Source organism: Balaenoptera physalus (assembly GCF_965194825.1).
Source record: "Balaenoptera physalus genome assembly, chromosome: 12".
Lineage (NCBI taxonomy): Eukaryota > Metazoa > Chordata > Mammalia > Artiodactyla > Balaenopteridae > Balaenoptera > Balaenoptera physalus.
Window position 1 is genome coordinate 27,562,420 of NC_138897.1, and position 22,997 is coordinate 27,585,416.

General features: G+C 49.2%; 1 protein-coding gene across 3 annotated transcripts in view; it reads left to right on the forward strand.

The window, feature by feature from the left end:
* Nucleotides 1-22,997, forward strand: part of ST8SIA5 (ST8 alpha-N-acetyl-neuraminide alpha-2,8-sialyltransferase 5) — a 67,223-nt gene that overhangs the window by 18,328 nt on the left and 25,898 nt on the right. Inside the window, exon 2 of one of the 3 annotated variants that reach the window (XM_082416629.1) lies at nt 10,152-10,259. The exons of the other annotated variants lie outside the window; for them this stretch is intronic. Within the exon in view, the coding sequence (XP_082272755.1) occupies nt 10,152-10,259 (108 nt within the window). The remainder of the gene's footprint in view (nt 1-10,151; nt 10,260-22,997) is intronic. 3 annotated transcript variants of the gene reach the window in all.

Consider the following 22,997-nt stretch of genomic DNA (forward strand, 5'->3'; position numbering starts at 1 on the left):
CTCATTTTCTTTTAATTAAAAAAAAAAGACTAAACTGTATCCACCAGCTGGTGGGAAACTTAGTCTATCATTATTGAGGTGCCTTCCCTCCGCCCCCCCCAGGGTAGTGTGAAGGTCCTGGACGCTTGTGTGGAACAAAACAGTTGGGGGGCTTCCCGGGCCATCCCGGCCTCAGCCAGTCCACTTCTGCTCCCTGGAGGCTTCTGGAACCCTGGGTCCAGCCTCCCACAGTGCCCCAAGCAGCAGTCCTTTTGAGGCCCTGCTGTCCGTTTAGAAGGGGACAATGGAGAGGAGCTCCAGACCACCATCGTGGGCTTTCTGGACTTGAGGCACCTCCTGCTCAGCCGTGGTCCCACCCACCCGTCCCCAGACCTGAAGGGCCTCCCGCTGCCTTCCAGGTTGGCCTTGCACAGTTTCTTCGGTGAGCTGGGAAGCTTTCAGCCTCCACAACCCACATGGTCCTAAAGTAAGAGGTTGAAAAAGCCAAGCTACCTTCTTGGAATGGAGGAGGGAAAATACAAATGAATAATTCAATAGGGTAGCCTCCCACGAAAGTTAAGTACTGATGTTTTGTGAATGATTTTCTTCTCATTATTCTTTTCAAATAGAGCCGACTCAAGGTTATCTTGTCATAACAGCAGCTCAGTAATTTGCATTCCTAATGCATGCTTTGTCCAGTGGGAGGGAAAGGGCGGTTGCAGGCTGGGCTCGGGAGCTGCACACCCCTGGGCTTCCTCTGTGGGTGCCTTCTGTGATGATGAGGCTGCCTGTTGTGCAGGAGGCAAAGGCTGAGGGTCGCTGACCCAGCGCCCAAGATGGAAGACCCCAAGGTGTGCTGGCTCCTGGCATAGGATCCCGCACTTTGGTGGCTGAACTGGGAGGCCAGGCTCCTGAATTCCAGGCCTAGCTTTGCCTCCAGCTGGCTGAGAGGTAACTCCCACTCTCTGCCTCACTTTCCTCAACTGGGAAGAATGATGCACACTCTGTCTCCCTCCTAGGACTAGGGGCAGCATCGAGTAAAAGGCTATAAGCCAGGGGCCGTCAGTGGGGGTCCCCAGGCTGCGTGCAGCCCTCAGCAGGGGGTATTTGGTCTGCACAGCATTTAAATTGGAAAATTAAAAATAAAAGTCTGGGTTTCCAGCATCTCTTCGAAGAATGAACAAAATGGCAACACAGGGCCTATCTTCTCATATGGCAGCAGTGGGCTGGGGCTCAGGGCACCTACCCGGGCAGGAGTAGCATAAGAATCCCAGTTCCTGCTGCCTTTGCTTCACTCATTCTCTTCATTCACTGTCTGCCTCCCGGGAGACTTGACCGCTCACTGGTGGAAGTGAAGCACTTTGTGGGAGCATAAAGTATTGATGTACAGTTGGATTTTTATTGGATGTTTTATCCAAGGTGTGTTACAGGTGAAATGGCCCAAGGAGAGTGAAGATGATGATTGGTTAAGGGAGAGTAAGGGCGTTATGGGACCATCCCCCGCTTTAGAGATCAATGTCAGGGGATGAGAGTGGCCCTTCTGACCAGCACGGGGTCCCTCAGGGGGGTAAGGGCACCATGTTCTTGGTGGCCCACCAGCTTGACACTAAGTTGACTCAAGGAAAAGAGGTGGATTTGGTTCTGTTCTTGGTCAAGGCCTGAGTCAAGAAGGGCTTTTAGCTCAACTGCTGCAGCCGCTTCTGGCTGCTGATCCCTTGGTCCCCATCCTCATAGGGGCCTGGGCTCTCCTGATGGCGCGGGGGGAGCACAAGGGGCCACAGTCTGGGTGACCCACACAGCAGCAGGTCACTGGCCCCTGAGGGGGGCTCAAATCTCAGCCCAATTTTCATGCTCAAATCTCAGCATGAGAAAACTTCCCCTGCTTGGTTTTCCCCATTTTTCCTTTCTGTGTGAATACCAGCTGTCCTCATCACCATCCCTCCTGTTTGTGCAACATGAAAGAGTTACCCGAAGCCTTTTGCATCTGCTTTTTCTTACTTGAGAAAGTCCAAGCATCGTTTACTAAGGACCTACTAAGTGCCTCCAAAGGTCTATACAGTTGTCTGTGATTATTGTTATTTATTATTATTATCATTATTATTGTATTGCTCTGAGTTTGCATTGTTTCTACTTTTTTAATGTGATTATAAAAATAATACATGTTTGTTTTAGAGCTTATAGAAAGGACAGAAAAGTATAAATAAGCAGGGAAAAAAATCCCTCATCATACTACATTCAGAGACGTATTAGCTTTAGGGAATGTTTTCTTCTAGACTTTCCTCTGAGCATTTTTTTTAAAGAAATGAGATCATAGTGAACTTACACATATATTCTATTTATTTATTTATTTTTTACTTAAAGTTAGTGATTTCCCTGCGCCGTTTAAAATGACTTCATAGATATGATGTTTTGGGGGCCACATGGCCACCTGTCATTTAGCACCACAGTTCCTTAGCCTTTCCCCAGTGTTGGGTATTTAGGATGTTTCCTGATTAAAAAAGATTCCAGACAACTGTGTGTCTGGTTCAAATCCCTCTGATCTGTCGACGAAAATTCAATTAACTATCAAGTTAAGAAGAAAAACAGGGAATTTTATTCGAGCCAAACTGAAGATTATAACCAGGGAAGCAGATTCTCAGAAAGCTCTGAGAACTGTTCCACCTGTTAGAAGTCGAAGGCACAGTCATATACGTTTCTGAGACAAAGGATTGTACATCAAAATGACATACTGATATTTTACATAAAGTTCACCAAGGATACATAGTCCACGTAAACACATACAAAGCGAAGAGCAAGTCACCATGACCCCCTACAGAAGTGGGAAAGAACACTATTCTTTTAAGAAGTTACAGTGCTAGCTTCAGCAGAAAGAAAAAAAAAAAACACCTTTATGGTTGAGCAGGCACTCCCATCTTTGAGGAGCTCTGCACATTAATGCAGCTGCGCCCTGCACATTAGGGAGGGAGAAGGCCCAAACAAACAGAGAGAGATAATTTTATGTTTAATTTTTCTTGTCCTGCCTTAAAATATAAATTTTATTTCATCAGATCAAAGTTCGATCATTTCCTGAGGATCCTGGAAGGGTTATCATTGGGACTGAAGGTATAAACATTCTAATACCCTCTGATACATATTCCCAAATTCTCTTCCTGAAAGGTGACTGACACCAATGAGAAGGTATTAACATTACATGTATTTTGTCAACTTGATAGGTTTAAAAAAAAGAATTGCATAACTTTCATTTGCATGTCTTTGGTTACTAGTGAGATTAAACCCACACCACAATTTACCTGGATTTTGCACGTGTAAGATTCAAAAAGCACAAAAGAGCATGGATGTGGAAAGTAAGACTCCTTCTCACCTGGTCCTCCAACAGCTTTCTTGTCTCCTCTGGAAGAGAACACTGAGTTACATGCATTTAAGTTGTATGTTATTAGATTTAAGCACTTATACGTTTGTTAGAATTTATATATCTGCTTTTGTGGACTGTTTATATCCTTAGGTCGAGGATTATTTCTCCCCTTTGACAGGCGAGGAAACTGAGGCTTCAAGAGGTGAAATGCCAGGAGTCACATAGTTAGCAAAAGGGGGTGAGCTCCGGGGGTATCTCTATCCGGGAATCTTTGGAGGCAGGAATGAGGCGGCTGCAGGCACGTGTGACTGGGAGGGAACGCCTTCTCACCCAGGAATGTCTCCCTCATCAAACTGCTGCTGCTGCCCGAAATCCCATCAAAGGCTGGCCCGCAGTTGGGCCATTCCAGTGTCTGAGAACTGGGAACTGGCAGCTTCTGAGGTGAGCACTGCACGTGGCATGTGGCCGAGCCCTGGCCCTGCCTCCTCTGCTCTGCTTTTCTGGTCCCCTCACACCCCACCCCAGGCCAGTTCAGGCCCCCTAGCCAGTTGCCCTTCAAAGCCAGCCTCTCCCTGCCTGGGAGGGTGAGAGTTTAGAAACACCTCTGTGTCTACAACCCCTCTACCCGCCCCAGGAGGGCTGGACCCAGTGAGCCATCTGGAGTGTGTCCCTCCACCCCACCTTGTTTCTTCCTCTTTCCTGGGACGTGAAAACCTCCTGCTCTAATTTTCCTCAAGAGGGACCCTGGAGAGGGTGGGATTCAGGATCCTGGAGTTCTAGAACCTAAAGGTACCCGAGTCAGCCCCCTTTCCCCACTCTGCTTGCTTAAGGGATCTTGGGTAAGACAATTTTACATCAGGTTTATATACACGTCTCTTCTCTGGAAAGGGCTATAAGCATGTAGGGACGACACACAGAGAGGTAGGCAAAGGGGACCAGTGACTCAGGGCAGAATGTGTGGTGCCGAAAGGCTTATGAGAAAGTGCTGACTGGGCCAGGGGGCTCAGGGAGGAGAAGACACTTCAGCTGGACTTTGAAGTTTGGGTGGGATTCGAGTAAGTGGGGGATGGGATGAGGGTGAGTGGGAATGCCAAGGGCAAAGGCGTGAGAGTTGAAATGCCATGGTGGGTCACAAGGCTGCAGGCAAAGCTGCAAGCAGCTGCTGGAAGGACGCCTGAGTTGAGGGTTTGGAGCTTGTCCTTTGGCGATGGGGATTCTTGGAAGGTTCTGGAACAGAGGAGGGGTGCTGCTGGCATGGCTCTTAGGGAGCCAGCTCTGAGGGAGCATAGGAGTGCGTGAAGACTGGAGATGAGGCTCGGAGGTTGGTGCCTTCCCATCCTCTACTGACCTGGGGAATGTAGAAATGACAGTGGCTTCAGTCTCCCCCTGCAGAGCCCGAGGAGGCACGGCCTTCCTTGGAGGTGGCTTGTGAGGACAGGATGCAGATGCTATTTCATCCGGAGGCACCCGGCCAGCCTTTGCGTGATCTGGGCTGCAGGCCCAGTGCCCCACTGGGTTGGGCACTTAGCTCCTGGAGTCCTGGGCTCTGGCATCAGGGGTGCGATTTCCCAAGGAAACCCAAGTGTCCACAGTGCCCAGTGCCCTGCACCCCACGGATTCAGCCTGTTTTGGCTCAATGTCCCTGGTGATTCCGACTTCTGAGGGGTCAATTCCTGACACTTGGCCCCAGGGCCTGCTGTGTGCAAAGGCAGGTGGTGCAGTTACCCACACACTGTGAATGGAGGGCTATGGCTGCACCACACCCCCGCCCCCATAAACCATCTCCACCGGCCTCCTCCAGTGCTGAAGCCCCAGGTTAGGAATCTGTGATGCTGGGTCTCCCATCAAAATGGGGCAGGATCTCAGAGAATATTTAAGCAAGCTCCTTCATTTTACTATAGTCTATGGTTTGTTTTATATAAAAATATTATCACTAAATGATTGACAGCAAAGGCAGCAGCTCTAATACTTAAAATAATAATAATAATAATAATATAAATTTATAAATAGTTAAAAATATTGGATAATGACAGATACTGTATGATATCATATGTGGAGGCTAAAAAATAAAACAAACTAGTGAATATAACAAAACAAAAATAGACTCACAGATATAGAGGACAAACTAGTGGTTACCAGTGGGGAGGGGATGAGGGGAGGGGCAAGATAGGGGTAGGGGACTAAGAGGTACAAACTATTATGTATAAAATAAGCTACAAGGGTATATTGTACAACACAGGGAATACAGCCAATATTTTATAATAATTGTAAATGGAATATAACCTTTAAAAATGGTGAATCACTATGTTGTACATCTGAAACTTATATAATAACATTGTACATCAACTATACTTCAATAAAATCTTTTTGTAGAATATTGGATAATAGAAAAGTCGTGTGTGTGTGTGAGTGTGTGTGTGTGTGTGTGTGTGTGTGTGTGTAAAAAGCATGGGGACAAAAGGGGAGGAAGAAGCAAGGGCCTTGGGATCAGACATGGACTTGAATACTTTCTCTGCTCCTTCCAGGTTCTGGGCAGATTATGAATCTAATCTTATGAGCCTCAATTTCCTCATTTGTGAAATGGGGGGATAATAATACCTACCTCCAAGCTGTTGGGAGGATTCAAAATAAGAAAAACCTATCATGGTACCTGGACCATATATATATATATATATATATTTTTGGCTGTGCTGTGCAGCTTGTGGGATCTTAGTTCCCCCACCAGGGATCGAACCCGGGGCCCCAGCCGTGAAAGCGCAAAGTCCTAACCACTGGACTGCCAGTCCTAACCCTGGAACATATATTTTTTAACTCACTGCCATACATCTTAGTAACCCTTCATAATTTTTGGAGGATATTATCAATGGAGGTAATGTCACTCTCATGGGCACTTCTGTCTGTTTTTAAATTGCTTCTCCAGTGTATGATTTTGTCTTTTGCCCTGAAACTCCCCCTGGCAGTTGACTCTGGGAAGCCTGGGCCGCTTTTGCTACCCTCCGACGGCTGCAGGAATTACTGCCATGAGAGTCAGGGGTTAACAGACGTGACTGTGGGTTACACAGCAGGAGACCTAGCTAAGCAGGGCCATCATCAGCGACAACAGAGTAAAGCTGAGCCTCAGTGAGCCTATCACAGATTTCATAATCAGAAAATCTAGACCAAAGCTATTTGAATTTTAACAGTCACAGAACTTTTAAGTAAGTACAAGGTGTGAAGTGGCACCCTAAGCTTTTCAGTGCTCAGGGCCTTAAAATATCTGAAACCAGTCTTGAATAACTCAGTTTAAATAATTCTTTACATGTCGCATTTCCCCAGGTTTAAGGCAACGTTTAATGTTGGTTTCACCAGCAAGGTGCAAAGATTTCTCAAGGCTGCCACAGCCCAGGAAGTTCCCTGCAGCGACTCCAAGTCCTGTTAGTGATTTCAGTTCTGCACTTTGGTTTTTAAAAAAATTATTTTAACACATTTTTATCATGAACAAATTGAGAAGAAGATGGAGAACAATGTGACAAACAACCATGTAGTCACGACTGTGGATTATTAATGTTAACAAATGTTAACATTCTGCCCTATGTATTTCAAATCTTTTCCTCTCTTTTAAAATAAATTAGACATAAAAAACAGAACACCCTTTGTAGCACTTGATTGCTAATATTTTTTATCTTGTTTGCTAATATTTTCATGTGTGTTTGTGTAATCACCGGAGCTGTAGGGTAAGCACTGAGAAAACATGAGTTTGCTCACCTTGGGGTCCTGACCCAGGCCCCGGCACAGTTGCTGGCACAGAGTAGATGCTCAATAGATTTTTGTTGAATGAATGAATGAATGAGTGAATAAAGCTTCTTTTTCCTTTGTTATCCTCCTTCATATCTCCACGTACCTTTTCCTCACTGGTGTTTCGTTGGCTAATAATGGACAATTCTTACACTTAGCTCAGGAATAGAATTCAAATTACTGTGTAAAATATATTGGTTTTGAAAATTACACAATCAGGTTTTTTGGAGATATAAATTAGAAAATGTTGCTAAACTGAAAGAAGGAATAAACCTAAATCCTCCCTTTCAAAGATAACCAACTTTATGGTTTAAAACCCTACAAAAATGGGATCATTAATGCATATCCCCTTTTATAACTTGCATTTTTCACTGAATTTATTATGCACACCTTTCTGTGTCATAGTTCCTGCTAAATATTGTAATAACTGATGTCTTCTTAGTAGTCTGTCACTTCTACAACCCTGGGAGGACTGTCTTGTGAAGGGACGCCCGGGTCTCACAGGGGCCAGTTTGGGCGGGAGAGTGAGAGTGCTTCTGGCTGACCCCTCGTGCGCTTGGTGGACATGAGTCTCGCTGGCCAGACTCTCTCTAAGCCTGTGAGTTTCCTAGCTGAGTGCTGGGCTGGGAATTGCTTGAATATGCTTGTGAACCAGCTAATTTTCAGAATCCCAGGTGGAAATACTACTGTTTTCTTGGCCTATAGACAGTCTGGTACAGGCTTTTAGGAATAAAGGTTTTTACAGTGAGAAAGCCAGAAAGTGCTGGGTTTAAACCTTAGGTTGGCCACTTGTTAGCCTTGTGGCCTTGGGCAAGTTACTAAACCTCTCTGAGCTGCACATGTCATCACCTATAAGTGCAGAAAATGGGACTTGCCACATTAGCCTGTTGTTGGAATAGAGATAATGTATGTGAAGGGCCTGGTTCACTGTAGGTGCTCAGTAAATGTTTCCCTTCCTCATAAACCAAACCCAAATTCTCTCTAAGAAATACCTTGCAATATTACCTCGAAATATCTCTTTGAAAGGAAACATAATAGATAAATAAATAAAGGTATTTATATTATAGATGTTTACAATATATTTATAAATGCATATAAGATAGATTTATATATTATACGTATATAATATTTATATTATGAATAGATAAATATATAAAGAACTTGAGCCAGAACCAAGTGGAGCGCTGCTGTTCCCTGAACACTAAGAACTGGACGGGCGTTTTGCTGTGGCTTCGGGCTCTGTCCTGTGAGCTGTGCCTGTTCCTCCCCCAGGCCCGCTCCGCTCCGCCGAGGAGGCTGGAGAGTGTGAGAAGAGAATCGGAGTCACTTGGCAGAAACATCGATTGAGCGCCTCATGTGTGCAGCTTCTGCTCACGGGGCCCCAAGGGCGTCCCCCGCCCAGCGTCTGGCTGGAAATGGTGCAGACTCGCAGGCGGGAGGTGACCTGGTCTTGCCATTGAGGACACAGCTCAGCCCTGTAAAGCTTTCGGTCAAGAACTTTGGAGACATCGAGACAGTTCTCCCGACTTGAAAGATGGGAATAGAGGCCTAGAGAGATATAGAGACTTCACTGAGGTCACTCAACTCATTAGTGGCTGATCCGGGTGGACCAGAGCCCAGCTCCAACCACTGTCGCTGCCCCATTTCCCTTAGTGTAGAGACTTTATTAGAGGGCTTTATTTTTAGGGGTTTAACTGTTTTATTTTTGTTTGCTTTATTCTCTGCTTAAAAGTTAAAGTTTACCCCACGTACCAGGGTCTTTAACGGGACTTTAAAATTCTAGAAGGTGCACTGGAGCTCCGTGTTGTGGGCAGTGGTTCTTAACAGGGTTGATTGTCTCAACAGGGGACACTTGGCGATGTCTGGAGACAGTTTTGGTCATCACAGCAGGAGGGTGGGGGATGAGGAGCTGCTGGCCTCAGAGAGTAGAGACCAGGGGTGCTGCTCGCCAGAGGATCACAGGACAGTCCCACAGCAAGGACTGTGCAGCCCCCAATGTCAGCAGCGCCAGATTGATGGGGCGGCAGCAGCCCTTTCCTCTGTAGCCTTCTCTTTTGACTTGGTCAGCTTCCCTCTGGGAAACCCATCCATGCCCAGACCTTTGTGGGGGCCGGGTGGCTGGGACCAGGCGTGCTCAGTAAGCTGACTTCCAGGTCAGCCCAGCTGTTTTTAGCCTGGTATCTCGGTATATGAAGAGTGCCGTCTGCAGGGTGGGCAGGCAGAAGGCCCGGACTGCTTGGGCTTAAGGCAGGGGACTTGGGTGTGTGGAGGTGGGAAGTGTTTAACGCTCCTTATAAACCTGAAGCAACTCTCCTGCCCGCGGCTCCATTCTGCAACCCCACCTTCAGTGGCCCCGGCGCCGTGATTTCCCGAGCCTTCCCGCGTCCTGCACGGAGAATAGATTTACTTCTTACAGGCGGTCAGGGCTCCACTGTCTCTGGCCTAAGGCACTTACTCATCTGCTTTGCATCTTCCAAAATGTTGTCGCTGGCCCCTGTTACTCCTCTCCATCCATGCTCACGCCCTTGTTATGCCTTTGCTGTCCTTTCAGTCAGGTTGGGGGAGGGAGCGAAGAGGACCATGTGTGTTGAGTCCATCATCTTAAACCAGGAAGCGTGTCCTTATGAGTTGGAAAACTAGATTTCAGTAAAAGCTTTGCCGTGTGTGGGGCCTCTGGGGAAGGCAAGGAGCTGGCGAGCTGGAGCTCTTCTGGTGTGAGTCTCTGGAGGCGGAATTGAAGGGCGCACCAGACGGGGTAGGGGAGCTCTGCGACCTTGATCTCGCTAAGCCTCAGGTTCCCTGTGTGTACAATGTGTAACCCTGCCCTGCCCATAAAGGTGAAGTAAGGGCACGGATGTAGATGAGCAGAGAACACTGTGAAGGGCTGTGATTTATTACCGTCATCCTGCTGGGTGGACATCTCTCTCGTCTCCACTAGGCGTGATCAAGGCGAGGTGTCACGTGGCACGCGCCAGAATGTGACTCTCTGGTGATGGGCTTACCCAGCACGTGAGCATGAGTACCGACTGCCTCGTTCTCTTGCCAGAGGTCTCCAGTTTGGTTGGCAGAGTGGTGACCAGCTGGCCAATTGGACGGGGCTCTTTAATGTCATGGACGACCCAGCAGTGCAGAGTGGCAGTGACTCCAGCTCCAGGTACAGACCCCGGCGAACGACCAGGGAAGGGGGAAGCTCATCCCAGGGCGACCCTGCATCCCCTGCCCCATGGCCTACTCCCCAGGGCTGCCCTCAGGGAAGAAGCAGTCTCAGCACAGTGGCCCAGAGCTCACTTTGGGATCCTGCCTTGTCTGCTTTGACAGGAGGGGTGAGGGCTAGGACCCAGCCAGAGCAAAGCAGGGACTTGTGGGCCCCTCTTTTTTGGGGTGGGGGCTGGGGTGGGGGCTGGAGAGGGAGTCTGGGTCTCCAGCCTCCATGGGGGCAACATTCCACCCCTGCTGCAAGGCTTCCGGATACCAGGCCACAGGTGTGTGTAGGTTTGTGGGTGAAATCGGGCTGGGTGAGGGTCGTGGGCTCCCTGTTCCTCTGAAATCCCACTGCACAGGCCATCCCTACTCTGCCCATCTGTGAGGCTGACCTTGGCTGGGGAAGAACATTTTCATCAAATACGATGTTGAGGGCTTCCCTGGTGACATAGTGGTTGAGAATCCGCCTGCCAATGCAGGCGACACGGGTTGGAACCCTGGTCCGGGAAGATCCCACATGCCGCAGAGCAACTAAGCCCGTGTGCCACAACTACTGAGCCTGCGCTCTAGAGCCCGCGAGCCACAACTACTGAGCCTGCGTGCCGCAACTACTGAAGCCCACGTGCCTAGAGTCTGTGCTCTGCAACAAGAGAAGCCACCACAATGAGAAGCCCACGCACTGCAACGAAGAGTAGCCCCCGCTCGCCGCAACTAGAGAAAGCCTGCACGCAGCAACGAAGACCCAATGCAGCCAAAAATAAATAAATAAAATAAATAAATTTGTTAAAAAAAAAAGATATGATGCTGAGAATTGACATTCATACCATCACATGGTTATTTCTTCTTGATCGGCTGTAGTGTTTGGAGTTAAATAAGTAATTAAGGGCACTGTATATTCAGGAGTAGGAATTCAGGAACTATTTGTAGAATGAATGAAAATGGAATATTCTCAGGTGGGGCACACTCATTGCAGGGGGGAGGGGGGAGCATTGTGGGGAATTTTTCTGATAAGATGGGTTGCTCTCTCTGCTTGGAGCTGGGTGTGGCTGGAACTTCCCAGCTAAGGGTTTCCTGGGGCTAAGTTGTTTGTTTCCTTAATTTTTGCATTTATGAGTATGGGCTAGCTTTCAGATCAGTTTCCCTGGGAAAGAGGCCTCAGTTTTCATTGCTGTTAATTTTGACACCAAAACATCAAATCGACCCTGCAGAGGAGAAGTAGTATGTTTTTCAGGGACCTCAATGCCTATGATTTTGTTCAATGCTTTGAAAAAGAACAGATGTGGCTCCAGTGTCAGAAGCCGTTTGGGAAGGTGTCCACAGACAGGCCTTGGGGTGTGGTGGGCGGCCTCGGGCCGTGGCCTGGGATCAGGGTCTTATCCTGGCCTTTTAGGAGCCCAGTTCTTTCCACATTTGCGTGGTGGGAGCCCTGGCCAGCCGCTTGGCCCCTGGGATGTCACCCAGTGAGAGTGACAAGTCCAGAGCTGTCTGTTCCATATGTTGAGCCTCCAATGTTGGTCCTTCTGCTGTGTGACCCGCCCACACAGATGGGGGGTGGTCTAGATAAGTCTTCAGGTGTCTCCCTGGGAAGGACTCCTTGAAGGGCTCACTGAGCGGTGAGCCAGAAGGTGCTAACAAATTGAGCAAGACAGAGCAGGCCCCTGGGAGGCCATTCTGGGCAGATGTCCTGGGCAGGGGCTGCACGAATTCTAACTTTTCCTCCTGCCAGCAGCTTTGTTCTCTCTGCCCTTTTCCTGCAATCTTGTCTCTAATTTCTCTACCTATCTCACCCCACCTAGTGTCTCCTCTCCCTTTCTTCCTGTTACCCTTTCTTTGTCCACTTTTCTTTCTCAGTCCCTGTGTTGTGCCTCTCTCCTCCTCCCTCTCATCTCCCTTCCCCTTTATCCTCTCTCCCTCTCTCAGCAACTCAGGCCAGCCTTCCCTTCCCTGTCTCCTGGGGTCCCTCAGGGCCAGAGACACCTCTGGCATCTGTCAGGTGCCCTTTATTCGACATTGTTACCAATTGAGTTGATTTCCTTCCAGAGAGCCGCCATTTGACCGAGAGCTCCCTTAGCCACTGAATAAATGTGATGGCCACACATTCCAGGTTCTTCTGGGACACTTCCAACTCATATCCCAATTTCCAATTGACCGCCAAACTCCCCACATATGTGAGAAAACACAGTATGTATTTCACACGTGTAGAAAATAATGGTTGGTGTCATTAGAACTGACCTGGATGCTGGTGATTCTTTTCTTTGGCGTGGGAGCAGCTTCTGCCTTCTTTAAGATGGACAGGACAGCTCCTGGCAGCAGACGTGCAGGGCCTGGGGGACACTGTGAAAAGGGCTCTGCAGAGTGAAAGTGCATCAGCCCAGCGGACAACTCTCCGTGCCTGGAATACGGATGAGCTTTGTGGTATTGTTCACCTACTGAATAATTCAGCGTATGCCATAGTTTGCTATCCGTAGCTGTGCGGTATGTTGAAATGTGGTACACCTGATGTCATTTTTTATTAACACTGTTGGAAGGGAGGTCAGGAGGTACCGTTTATAACAGAGGATAAAGAGGGGCAAAAAAAGAAATGACTCATAAATTGAATACTCAACCAGGAGCCACAAGGAGAAGGAGCAGGTCCAAATGATCAGTCTGGAACACTCCAAACAGGACTGCAAAGGAAATCCAGGCCAGATGGTGCTCATAAAGGCTGTGGCCAGGTCTTCACTTTGGACATGAGCTGGGGGAAGTCCAGACCCAACTAGAAAGTGTATGAGTTACAAAATATACATTGACATATAGCTTTATTGATTTCAAGTCTAGATCTAAAAGCGTCCAATAAGCATCCCTAGGAGAACTGCTTTAGTGAACAGATAGGAATAATTGTTAATCAGCCAATGCTTCTATTTAAGTGGGTGCTTTGAACAAGCAGGAAGGTCTTTGAAGACAGTTCTCATCATGTTCAAATTATGTGTTTATGTTTCTGTCTCCCCACCTAGACAGTGATTGTGCTTCTCCATTTTTGAATTTTTAGCACCCAGTATGGCAGCAGCTCAATAAATGTTAATTGAATAAAAGAATGCATTAAGCAAGAACATAGTAAAGACTATTGTTAAGAACGCAAACTTCAATGTCAGTGTCCTGGAATTCTCCCTTAGAGATTTATTCCTTTGGATTAAACCTTGTCTTCTGGCACTGTCTTTGAAAATTAATCCCTGGGAAAGGGAAACACTTTGGCGTCATAAACTCTTTCACAGTTTGGAATGACCAGAGAATGTTTTCTCTTGAGAAGAGCAGGTAGTAAGTAAGTCTGAGAGTTCTGGGTGGCAGGGTGGGAAAGGGGAAACTGATAGTGGGGGAGGGGTATGTAGAAAAATAGAAGGCAATGAAGGCAGATGATGTACTTTTGCAATAACTGACTGAGAACTACACACCCCCAAACCACCCCCACCACGGCGCATGGTGATTCTGGAAAGGGTAGATGGGGGAGGGGAAGGGGAGGGAGGGCACTTGTCCTGTCAGCTCACTGCTTTGACCTCTCCAGCCCGGCCAGCTGCCTGCGAGACCAGTGACCACCTACAGGGCAGGGGAGGCACAGCACCCGTCTGTCCTGCAAAGTGGATAGGCAACGTTGCCTCCGCTGCCTCAGGACATCCCAAGGGAAGGTCCCCCGGTCACAAGGGCTGAGGGCAGCTGAGGCAGGAGTCCCCCAGGTGCTGACTCTCAGCCTGGCTTGTAGCCGCAGCTCAAAAGGCTTCACTCAACTTCTGCCCAATGGACCCTGCTCCATATCCCAGTCCTGTCCTCCTGCCGGGATCCACCTCCCACTAGGCCTCCTCCTGGAAGCCTTCCCTGATAGCCCCCTTCACTCTATGTTCACTCTAAGATGTGTCTGCACAGAGGGCTATTTCTATCATTACGCAGGCAGAGAGCTCTCCAGCAAGTGCACGTGAACCACTCTGTGTTTGCTCGGGCATTCCCCAAACCTCGAGGAGCCTCCTACCCTGGGGAACTGGGCTGGACTGCCTGTGCATGCAAGTTCAGGGCCCTCCGGACACGATAGCTTCAGACACAGCCCACAGGCGGCCTGGCTGGCTGGCCTCATCAGCCCCTCCTCCCGGGGTGCACACAGCCTTGGCCCCCTGCTCCGAGATGGATGGCAGGAGATGGCTTGCAAAGACAACTCAAGGAACACTTCTCTCTGAGGTCTAGGGCAGAGCTGGCCCAGACTGCCCCCCCACCCCCCCAAAGCTGTCTGTTCCCGGGACAGCAATTCCCCTGTGCTGCTGGGCTTCTGACCGGGGTGCTGGGGACTTTCCACAGAGGAAGGTAGCACCAGCCACAGGAGTAAAGGGCAGGCCCCCAACTGGTGACACAAGAGCCTCTTTGCTCCGCAGAGCAGCAGGCCAAGGAAGCGTCAAGGCTAGAGCTCTTCTCTCTGGGTCAAGGTCTGTGTTGTGCCTAGCATGTACCGTGCAGTATGGGGTGTGGAATCGTCATGTTTCAGAGCTGGAAGGAACTAGACTGAATTCAATTTAGCACTTTATTATGCTATATTGAATTGCTCCCTAATTGTTTCAAGACAGTGTATAATTAAGGAATAAATTGTGCGATGCGGATGGCAAGTGCTCCAGGAGCCTAGTGTAGAAGTCAGAGGCGCTTCCATGGAGGGGCTAGACTTGGCTGGGATGTGGATGGGTGATGCCTGTGGCCGAGTGCTACTGGGGGCTGGCTGTGTGCCAGGCATGGTGCTGGGCGCCTGACACGTATTACTGCAGTTAATCCTCACACGCAGAGCTATGAGGTGGGTACTGTCATTGCCCCCATTTTACAGAGGAGGAACTGAGTCCCCACTTCCAGGTGTGGTGGGAGGTGCAGCTGGAACACACCCCATGCAGTGTGACTCTGAGTCCTAGCACTAGTGGGCCATGCACGACGGAGGGATTCTTCTTTCTGGGCTGCGGACAGACATCCAAGGTTGGGTTGGGTTGGGTCTCCTTGGTTCTCCTTGCCAAGTCCTCTCAGACCGTCTATTCCTGCCCTCAGCTCCTGGCTGTTAGACTGGACTAAAATGGCCATATTGATCTAAGTAGGTGATTACGCGCATATCTGCTTCGAGTATTGTCATTAGCACTAGAGGCAAGACAATCTTCAGGGTCTTTCATCCCTTCCTCTCCTCTTTCCCACTTTTCATATTCTGTGTCCACCCACCCTCCACCCCCAGCCTCTATGCTTCGTGTTTTCCTGATTGTTATCCCTGAAAAATGCTTCCTTCCATCTGCTCCTGGGGGTCCTGGATTTCAAAGAGGAGCCCTTGGTGGCAGGGTTAGTCCAAGGGAAAGACTTTTCCGTGGTGGACTTACAGGTGTGGTGACAGCTGTGAGGGGTGGGGTCTGCACGCCTGCATTGTGGGTGCAGGCTGGCTTAGCATAAGCCTTTCTGGTCAGTTTTCACTTCTGCAGAAAAGGACCTAAATAAATAAATAGCCGGAACTCTTGGGCTCCATCCAAGATGGCACTGCGTCCTCCTTTCCTCCCACGCACCCAGTGTGGGCCTCTGGTGGCAGAGAGACAGAAGAAGCTGACTGTGAAGGCAGGGCTGTTGGGGCCCGGAGACTCCTCGGGTGGTGCCATTCCATGAGCTTTGTGGCCCTTAGTTTAGTCTGAATTGAGTGTCCTGGGCAAATAACCACTTACATGATCCTTTCTGTGCCTCAGTTTCCTCCTCTGTGAAACTCCCACCTCGCTCAGTCACTGGTGGAGTCCCCTGGGTGGGCTCACAGCTGGCAGGAGGTGCTCCCTCTCGGGGCCTGGTTTCCACATCGGATGATCGCGGCCTCACCCCCCGCCAGCTCCTCAAACCCTCTGTTCCTCGCTCCTGTGTCCCGTTCTCCCTCCTCTCCTTCTTCACAGCTCCCGTGCTTCCTGCCTCCTGGACTGTCAACAAGAATTTTATACCAGTCACTTAGCACGGACAGGAGGCCACAGAAAGGAGTGAGAATGGAAAGAAATGGAGAATGGAAAGGACAAGAGATCTGGGGTCTGGCCGAGAGGACCAGCATCCACCTGGTAATCAGTTTAGGGGGTGCTTGGAAGGTAAGACACCAGGGTCGTCCGGTTGTCCACTCTGTGTAGCCATGCATAGCCCACACCACCTTCTTTGATGGCCATGAGGACTGTGGGACAGTGGGCAATGGGGCTCCCAGAGCCTCGCAAAGAGGCTGTCTTCCACTGCAGGCTTCCCTGGGTGGACTGAAAACTTTCCCTCCCTCACGCTCAGCTGGAGCTCCTAGGTTTACCTTTTGAAGCCTCACAGAACACTTAAGTCTGTTCTTCTTCATCCAGCTTTTCCTTCACACATCAGGGAATCCCATTCTCTCCACCTTACCCACGGCCAGCTCTGCATACTCTCGCTATCTTAGTCAGTGCAGGCTGCTATAATGAAATACCACAGGCCAGGAGGCTCATAAACAGAGATTTATTTTTCACAGTTCTGGAAGCTGGAAGTCTGAGCCTGCATGGGCACCAGCATGGTCAGGTTCTGGTGAGGCCCCTCTTCTAGGTATCAGACTGTCATCTTCTTGTTCTGTCCTTACATGGTAGAAGGGGCTAGAGAGCTCTCTGGGGCCTCTTTTATAAGGGCACTAATCCCATTCATGGGGGCTCCACCCTCGTGACCTCATTACCTCCCAAAGTCCCCACCTCCTGATACCATCACCTTGGGGGTTAGGATTCAGCATGTGAATTTTGGGGGAACACACATTCAGCTCACTGCATACACTCACTCCTTCACATTGAGCCTCCACAGTCTCCGCCTCCAGCTTCTCCTACTTCTGGCCTTGTATCAACCCACACCAGTGGGGCTTTTGCCTCCGTGCTCCCCCAAATCTGTTCTTCTCAAGGTCACTGATGACCTCCTAGTTGCTAGATCACTGGGGCCTTCTCCATGCCCCTCTTCCTTAACCTCTGTTAGCATTGGATGGAGGTGACCCGTTTGTCCCAGAAACGCTCTCTGCTCTGTGCGTCCACGTCATAGGGCTCTCCCGGTTTTCCTCCGTCCCACAGGACTTACTTTTCGGTCTCCTTTGCTGGCTCCTTCTCCCCTGCCAACAGCTGAATGTCAGAGCTGACCGCAGGCCCATCCTCTACCTTCTTCTCTCTTATGTTTGCTCTCTGTCCTGGAGATCCTATGGAGTTCTTTGTCCCTTGACTCTGGGATGTGTATCTCCAGCCTGACCTCCTCACTGGGCTGCAGACGTGTATATCTGACTGCCTAACCGATCTCCTCTTGGGTGTCTGAGAGTCATAGCAAGCTTAACGTGACCCAGGAACCTTTGATTCACACCCAAACCTATTTGTCTCCATCATTCCCACCTTCTTCAATGGCTCTGTGATCCAATTAGTTGTCCAAGCTAAAATTCTGGGATTTACTGTTGATTTTTCTCTTTCTCTTTCACTTTCTAAACGTTGCCTTCAGCATGTCCTACTGGTTCTTCCCCTAACCTCTTTCCTGGTTCGTCTCCTCCCCACCATCTTCTCATGCTGCAATCATTTCCTGTCTCCATGTTTCTTCTCTCTCTTTACAGACCGTTCTCCCTGCAGCAGCTGGAGAGGAACTTTTAAATCAGATCATGATATTCCCCTGCTTGGAGGCTCTGCTGTGCTGGGTGGCCCATGAGGCCAACTTGACCTGGCGTTGCTCACCTCTCTGACCTCGATTCCTCTCACTTCCCACCAGCCCCTCTGCCCTGGCCACACTGCTGCTGCTGTCCTGCAGCCTTCTTTGGCCTCCCATAACCCTTCCAGACCCCCTCCCATCCCCTGTCCTGCTTTACTTTTATAGAGCTCATCACTACTTGGCCCTATGCTGAATTAATATTTTGTCTTTTCTCACGGAAGTCCACGAGGGTGGGGGTTTTGTCTGGTTTGGTCATCACTGTATCCTGGCCTCAAACAGTACCTGGCGCGTGGTAATGGATCAGTAAGTCTTTGGTGAGTGAAAGAGGAGAAAAGCTGTCCATGGAGGGGTACAGACAGGCAACAGAGGAGTTGCATGTAATCTGGTATAATAAGGACTGGGCTGGAGGTGTGCCCAGGGGCTGTGGGCACAGGGGAGGGAGGGCAGGGAAGGCTGCCAAAGGAAGCTGACACCTGGGCTGACCTCTGATGGATGAGCAGGTTGTAACTAAGAACACACAGCGAAGAAGAGTATTCCAGCCAGAGAGGAAAGAAGACTGACTCACATCCCTGTCCCTGGGAGAGAGATGAGGGCTCCTAAGGAAGGAGGAATGGCGAGATTGGGGGGGAGATGAAGTGGGTGGGGGCTACTAGGGAGCAGCTCTTGGCTTGGGCACCTGGGGATGGTAGTCAAAGCCACCAAGAGCTGTGTGACAATATGTGCGTAGAAGATTGACCAGAGCTACTTTAGACCCATGAAGGCTCCAGGCTGCTGAGCCGCATTTTACAAAGGGGAGCTTTTTAGGGCTCCCTGGTCTGGCCCAGAAAATAAAGCCGCCATGTATGTACTCTTGCAGGGAATGTGCTAGATACTGGATCTGGGGCCCTGCGGAACTGCTGGCTGGGGAGGTGCAGTGTCAGCATGAGGCTTTGCCCCTGACCCTCCCCCTAACCCGTGCCAGGAATAACACTCCACTGAGGTTCACACTGGAAGCAGATTAATCACAATACAATCAGGGGTTGCGCTCAGAGCGTCAGGCTATGTAGATTTCAGTTCTGATTTCTCAAAACAGCTCTGGGGATTCCTGTGGACAAATGAAGAGACACTGGTCCAGAGAGGGCCCTGGTCCACGCAGGGGTCTGAGTCAGGTCCCTCCACCACCCAGGAGGGGCAGTGTGTCCTGGCAGCTGTGACCTGCTATTGTTACAGCCAAGCCCTTCTTGCCTCTCCCTGCACCTATCTGAGAAGACACTCCAGTCCTTTGTGTGTCAGGCTGTAATTTCCAGACTTTGATTTCTGTGTGTTTGCCCTCATGGTTAGTATGGTATCTCAAGATGGCAGCTGTTCTGCTCTAAAATAGCACTGAGCTCACTGAAGGGCCATTGGCCTTGGGAAGGGGAGGGGGCTGCTTACTGAGAAGCTCCCAAATGACCGTGGCTTATGCCAGTCAGGGAGATGGGCTGCACTGAGGTGACTAAGGACATGGGTTCTGGGCTCTTGAAAGTGTGAGGTTCCTTTTTTAGTGCCTCCATCCACTGGCTGAATGACCCTGGGCAAGTTACTTTACCTCTTGTAGCCTGGGTCTCTGGTGTAAACCGGGGCAATAATGCCTGCCTTATAGGGCTGTTGGGAGGATTAAGTGAGGCCAGGTTAAAGGATCTAGTATCAGGCTACCACATACAGTTGTGCAAGGTGGGCACTGCACAAAAGTATCTAGCCAAGTGGAGTTGAAATCCAGCTCACTCTCATTTGACAAGCCATGTGCCTGGCATGTGGAGAAAAAGGTGCTTTTTCCTAGTTCACACAGAGGTGCCATACCCACACTGTTCCTACCCAGTGTGAGATAAATAAACCACTCTGTGGTTCTCTGAGACTCTGCACCAGGCTTGACAGGGGCCCAGGGGTTCAGATTGCTGAGCTGGGGCAGCTTCCCTACTCCTGGGGCTGGTGGAGGTCCAACAGGTGTGCTCTTGCATGACACAAGGACTGCCCTGGGCTCCTGTTTTCTTGAACAGCATTAGTATCTGGGGATGAAGCGGCGTATTAGATAGAAAGCTGAATGCATGGGCTTCATCTTGTACCAGCCAGTGGCTTCTGGGTCTCAAAGTACTGTGGCCCCTAAGGAAGATCCCACGGCCCTGAAGGAGCTCTGGAGGTGGGATCAGGTGAACAGAGGAGCCTTCTGTGGGGCAGGCTCATGTGGAGGGGCTGGGAGGAATGACAGAGCCAGACTCTGCACACTGGATCCTGGGCACGCTGAAACGAGGCCTCCTCAGCCTTCCAAGCTGGAGCCCAAGCCTGCGTGTGAGGAGGGGAACCAATATGCAGAACCGTTGCCGTCACGTCTTCATTTGTCTTCTCGCTTAGTAGGGGCCATCACCTGCTGATCAGGCAGCCAGCACTGCCCAGCTATGCCCCCCACACTCCTGAGGGCACAGAGACGGGGGCAGGATGGATGCAGCCTGGCACCAGCATTGGACTTGGCTGCCAGAAGCCAAGTGGCATCTGAGATGAGCTGGGCTCCTGATCTGAGCGGCTGGGACTATTTATACCTGTGAGGTGCCCGAATGTGGTGCCAGCGTCCCCTCCCCTTTGAGGTGGGTAGAGATTGTCTTTCCAGAATTGAAAGAAGAGACAGTGACTAACTCACCTTGAGAGGCTAATGGAGTTGAGGAAGTTGGAGAAACTGCTGCTCTCAGTCTTCTAGCAGCTCAAGGGAAAGCTTGAGATATTTAGAGAGAGATCCATGACTTAAAGGGGCATTTGTTAGTGGTTTCCAATAGTAAGAGAAAACTTATAAAAATATAGAAAAGTGTTTTTTGAATCATTCATAATCCCATTACTCAGAGAAACTTACTATTTTTTTAAAAAACATCTTTATTGGAGTATAATTGCTTTACAATGGTGTGTAAGTTTCTGCTTTATAACAAAGTGAATCAGCTATACATATACATATATCCCCATATCTCCTCCATCTTGCGTCTCCCTCCCTCCCTCCCTATCCCACCCCTCTAGGTGGTCACAAAACACTGAGCTGATCTCCCTGTGCTATGCGGCTTCCCACTAGCTATTTTACATTTGGTAGTATATATTAGTCCATGCCACTCTCTTACTTCGTCCCAGCTTACCCTTCCCCCTCCCTGGGTCCTCAAGTCTATTCTCTGCATCTGTGTCTTTATTCCTGTCCTGCCCCTAGGTTCTTCATAACCATTTTTTTTTTTTAGATTCCAAATATATGTGTTAACATACAGTATTTGTTTTTCTCTTTCTGACTTCACTCTGTATGACAATCTCTAGGTCCATCCACCTCACTACAAATAACTCAATTTTGTTATTTTTTATGGCTGAGTAATATTCCATTGTATATATGTGCCACATCTTCTTTATCCATTCATTTGTTGATAGACACTTAGGTTCCTTCCACATCTTGGCTATTGTAAATAGAGCTGCAATGAACATTGTGGTACATGCCTCTTTTTGAATGATGGGAGAAACCTACTATTAATATCTTGTTACAGTCCTTCCCTTTTCCCATGTGTTCACGTATGTATACATAATTCTTTTTGGAGATCATAGTTTTGTAACTTGCTTTTTTCACTCAACATTATCACGAGCATCTTCCCATTACACACAAAAATTTAAGCATCATTTTTGATGTCTGCACGATGGTCAGTATCCAGACCAAAAAGGGATTTCTGTGGCTTCCTCCAGAATGCCATCCTTGGGCCTCCTGTCGGAAGCAGAACCGAGGGGTGACCCGTGTGGCAGTGCTTCTTGCAGTCTTATTTCCTCGAGTCATTCGTCTTTAAAGACTGAGATGGAACAGCACAGCCTCCCAAAAGCAAAGCCCGGATATGCTGGAGAAAGAAGCAAGGGCTATTAGCTCCATTGTTCAGGTGGAAAACTAGGCTTTAGACCCAGGCCTGGAGTGATTTTGATGACGTGGCTGAGGTACCACATGGAGTGTTTTCAGAGTATCTGGGATTTGTTATCATCACGTGTGGTAAGACACACAGACATGCAAATGACTGTCACGAAGGAAGAGGTTTTTATACTTACAGATCTCTAGAAACAGGAAGCACACCATGCCACGTAGGACCACACAGGAAGCACCAGAGTCAGTCAAGAAGCAGAAGGAGTGAAGGGGAAAAGTGGGCAAGAGCCATATAGGCAAAGCCTATATGGAAGGAATGGATGCAGCAGGGTATGCAGACTTAAGATTGACTAGTGTGAATAATTTCAGTGGGCTCTGGGGCAGAGGGCTGTCCCTAGTTGTTTGGCAGATGGCCTTGGGGTGATTAGGGCAGAGGGATAAGCGGCCCTAAGTGTGAGAGGAGGAGGTGGTGGTGGTGGTGGTGGAGTATAAGCTCTGGATTGCTTGGTTTGCATACGAAAGGTGTGCTCATGGGCTGTTTACCATCTCTAGGAATTGACTAGTTCTAGGAGAGGCAGTCTCTCCAGGGCCAGCAAGGCCCCAGATGTCAAAGCATCAGAAACACATAGTTAATCCATGGAGTCTGCAGCAGAGTTGGGTGATCAGGGACATCCCCACGTCCAAGCAGAATTCAACATGGGCTTTATCCTCAGGGTGGTAGGGGAGGGGTTTACTAATAGCAGCAGAAGGAGGATGGCAGCCAATCCAGATGGTGGAGAACTTCCTGAGTTATTCGTCTCTCACTCAGCTCTGCCATCAACTAGCTGAGGGACTGTAAGCATGTCTCCGACTCCCTGGGCATCCACTGGCAGCTCTTGCCCTTTAACGCCAGGAGAAAGGGAAAGAAGGGAAATGGACATGCCTTGGGCACTTCCTGTGTGCCAGGCACTGTACTAGTGCTTTCTCTGAAATTCTCATGAATTTCTTCTCTCAGCCCTGTCACAAGTGTACTGCACTTTTAATGCTGAATTTGCAAATGAAGAAACTAAGGCTCAGGAAAGTGATGGGCCTAAGGTGGCTAATGAGGGGCAAAGAAGGATGTGAACCTTATTCCGAAATCCTCTCCACCTAATAGCCACTAAACAC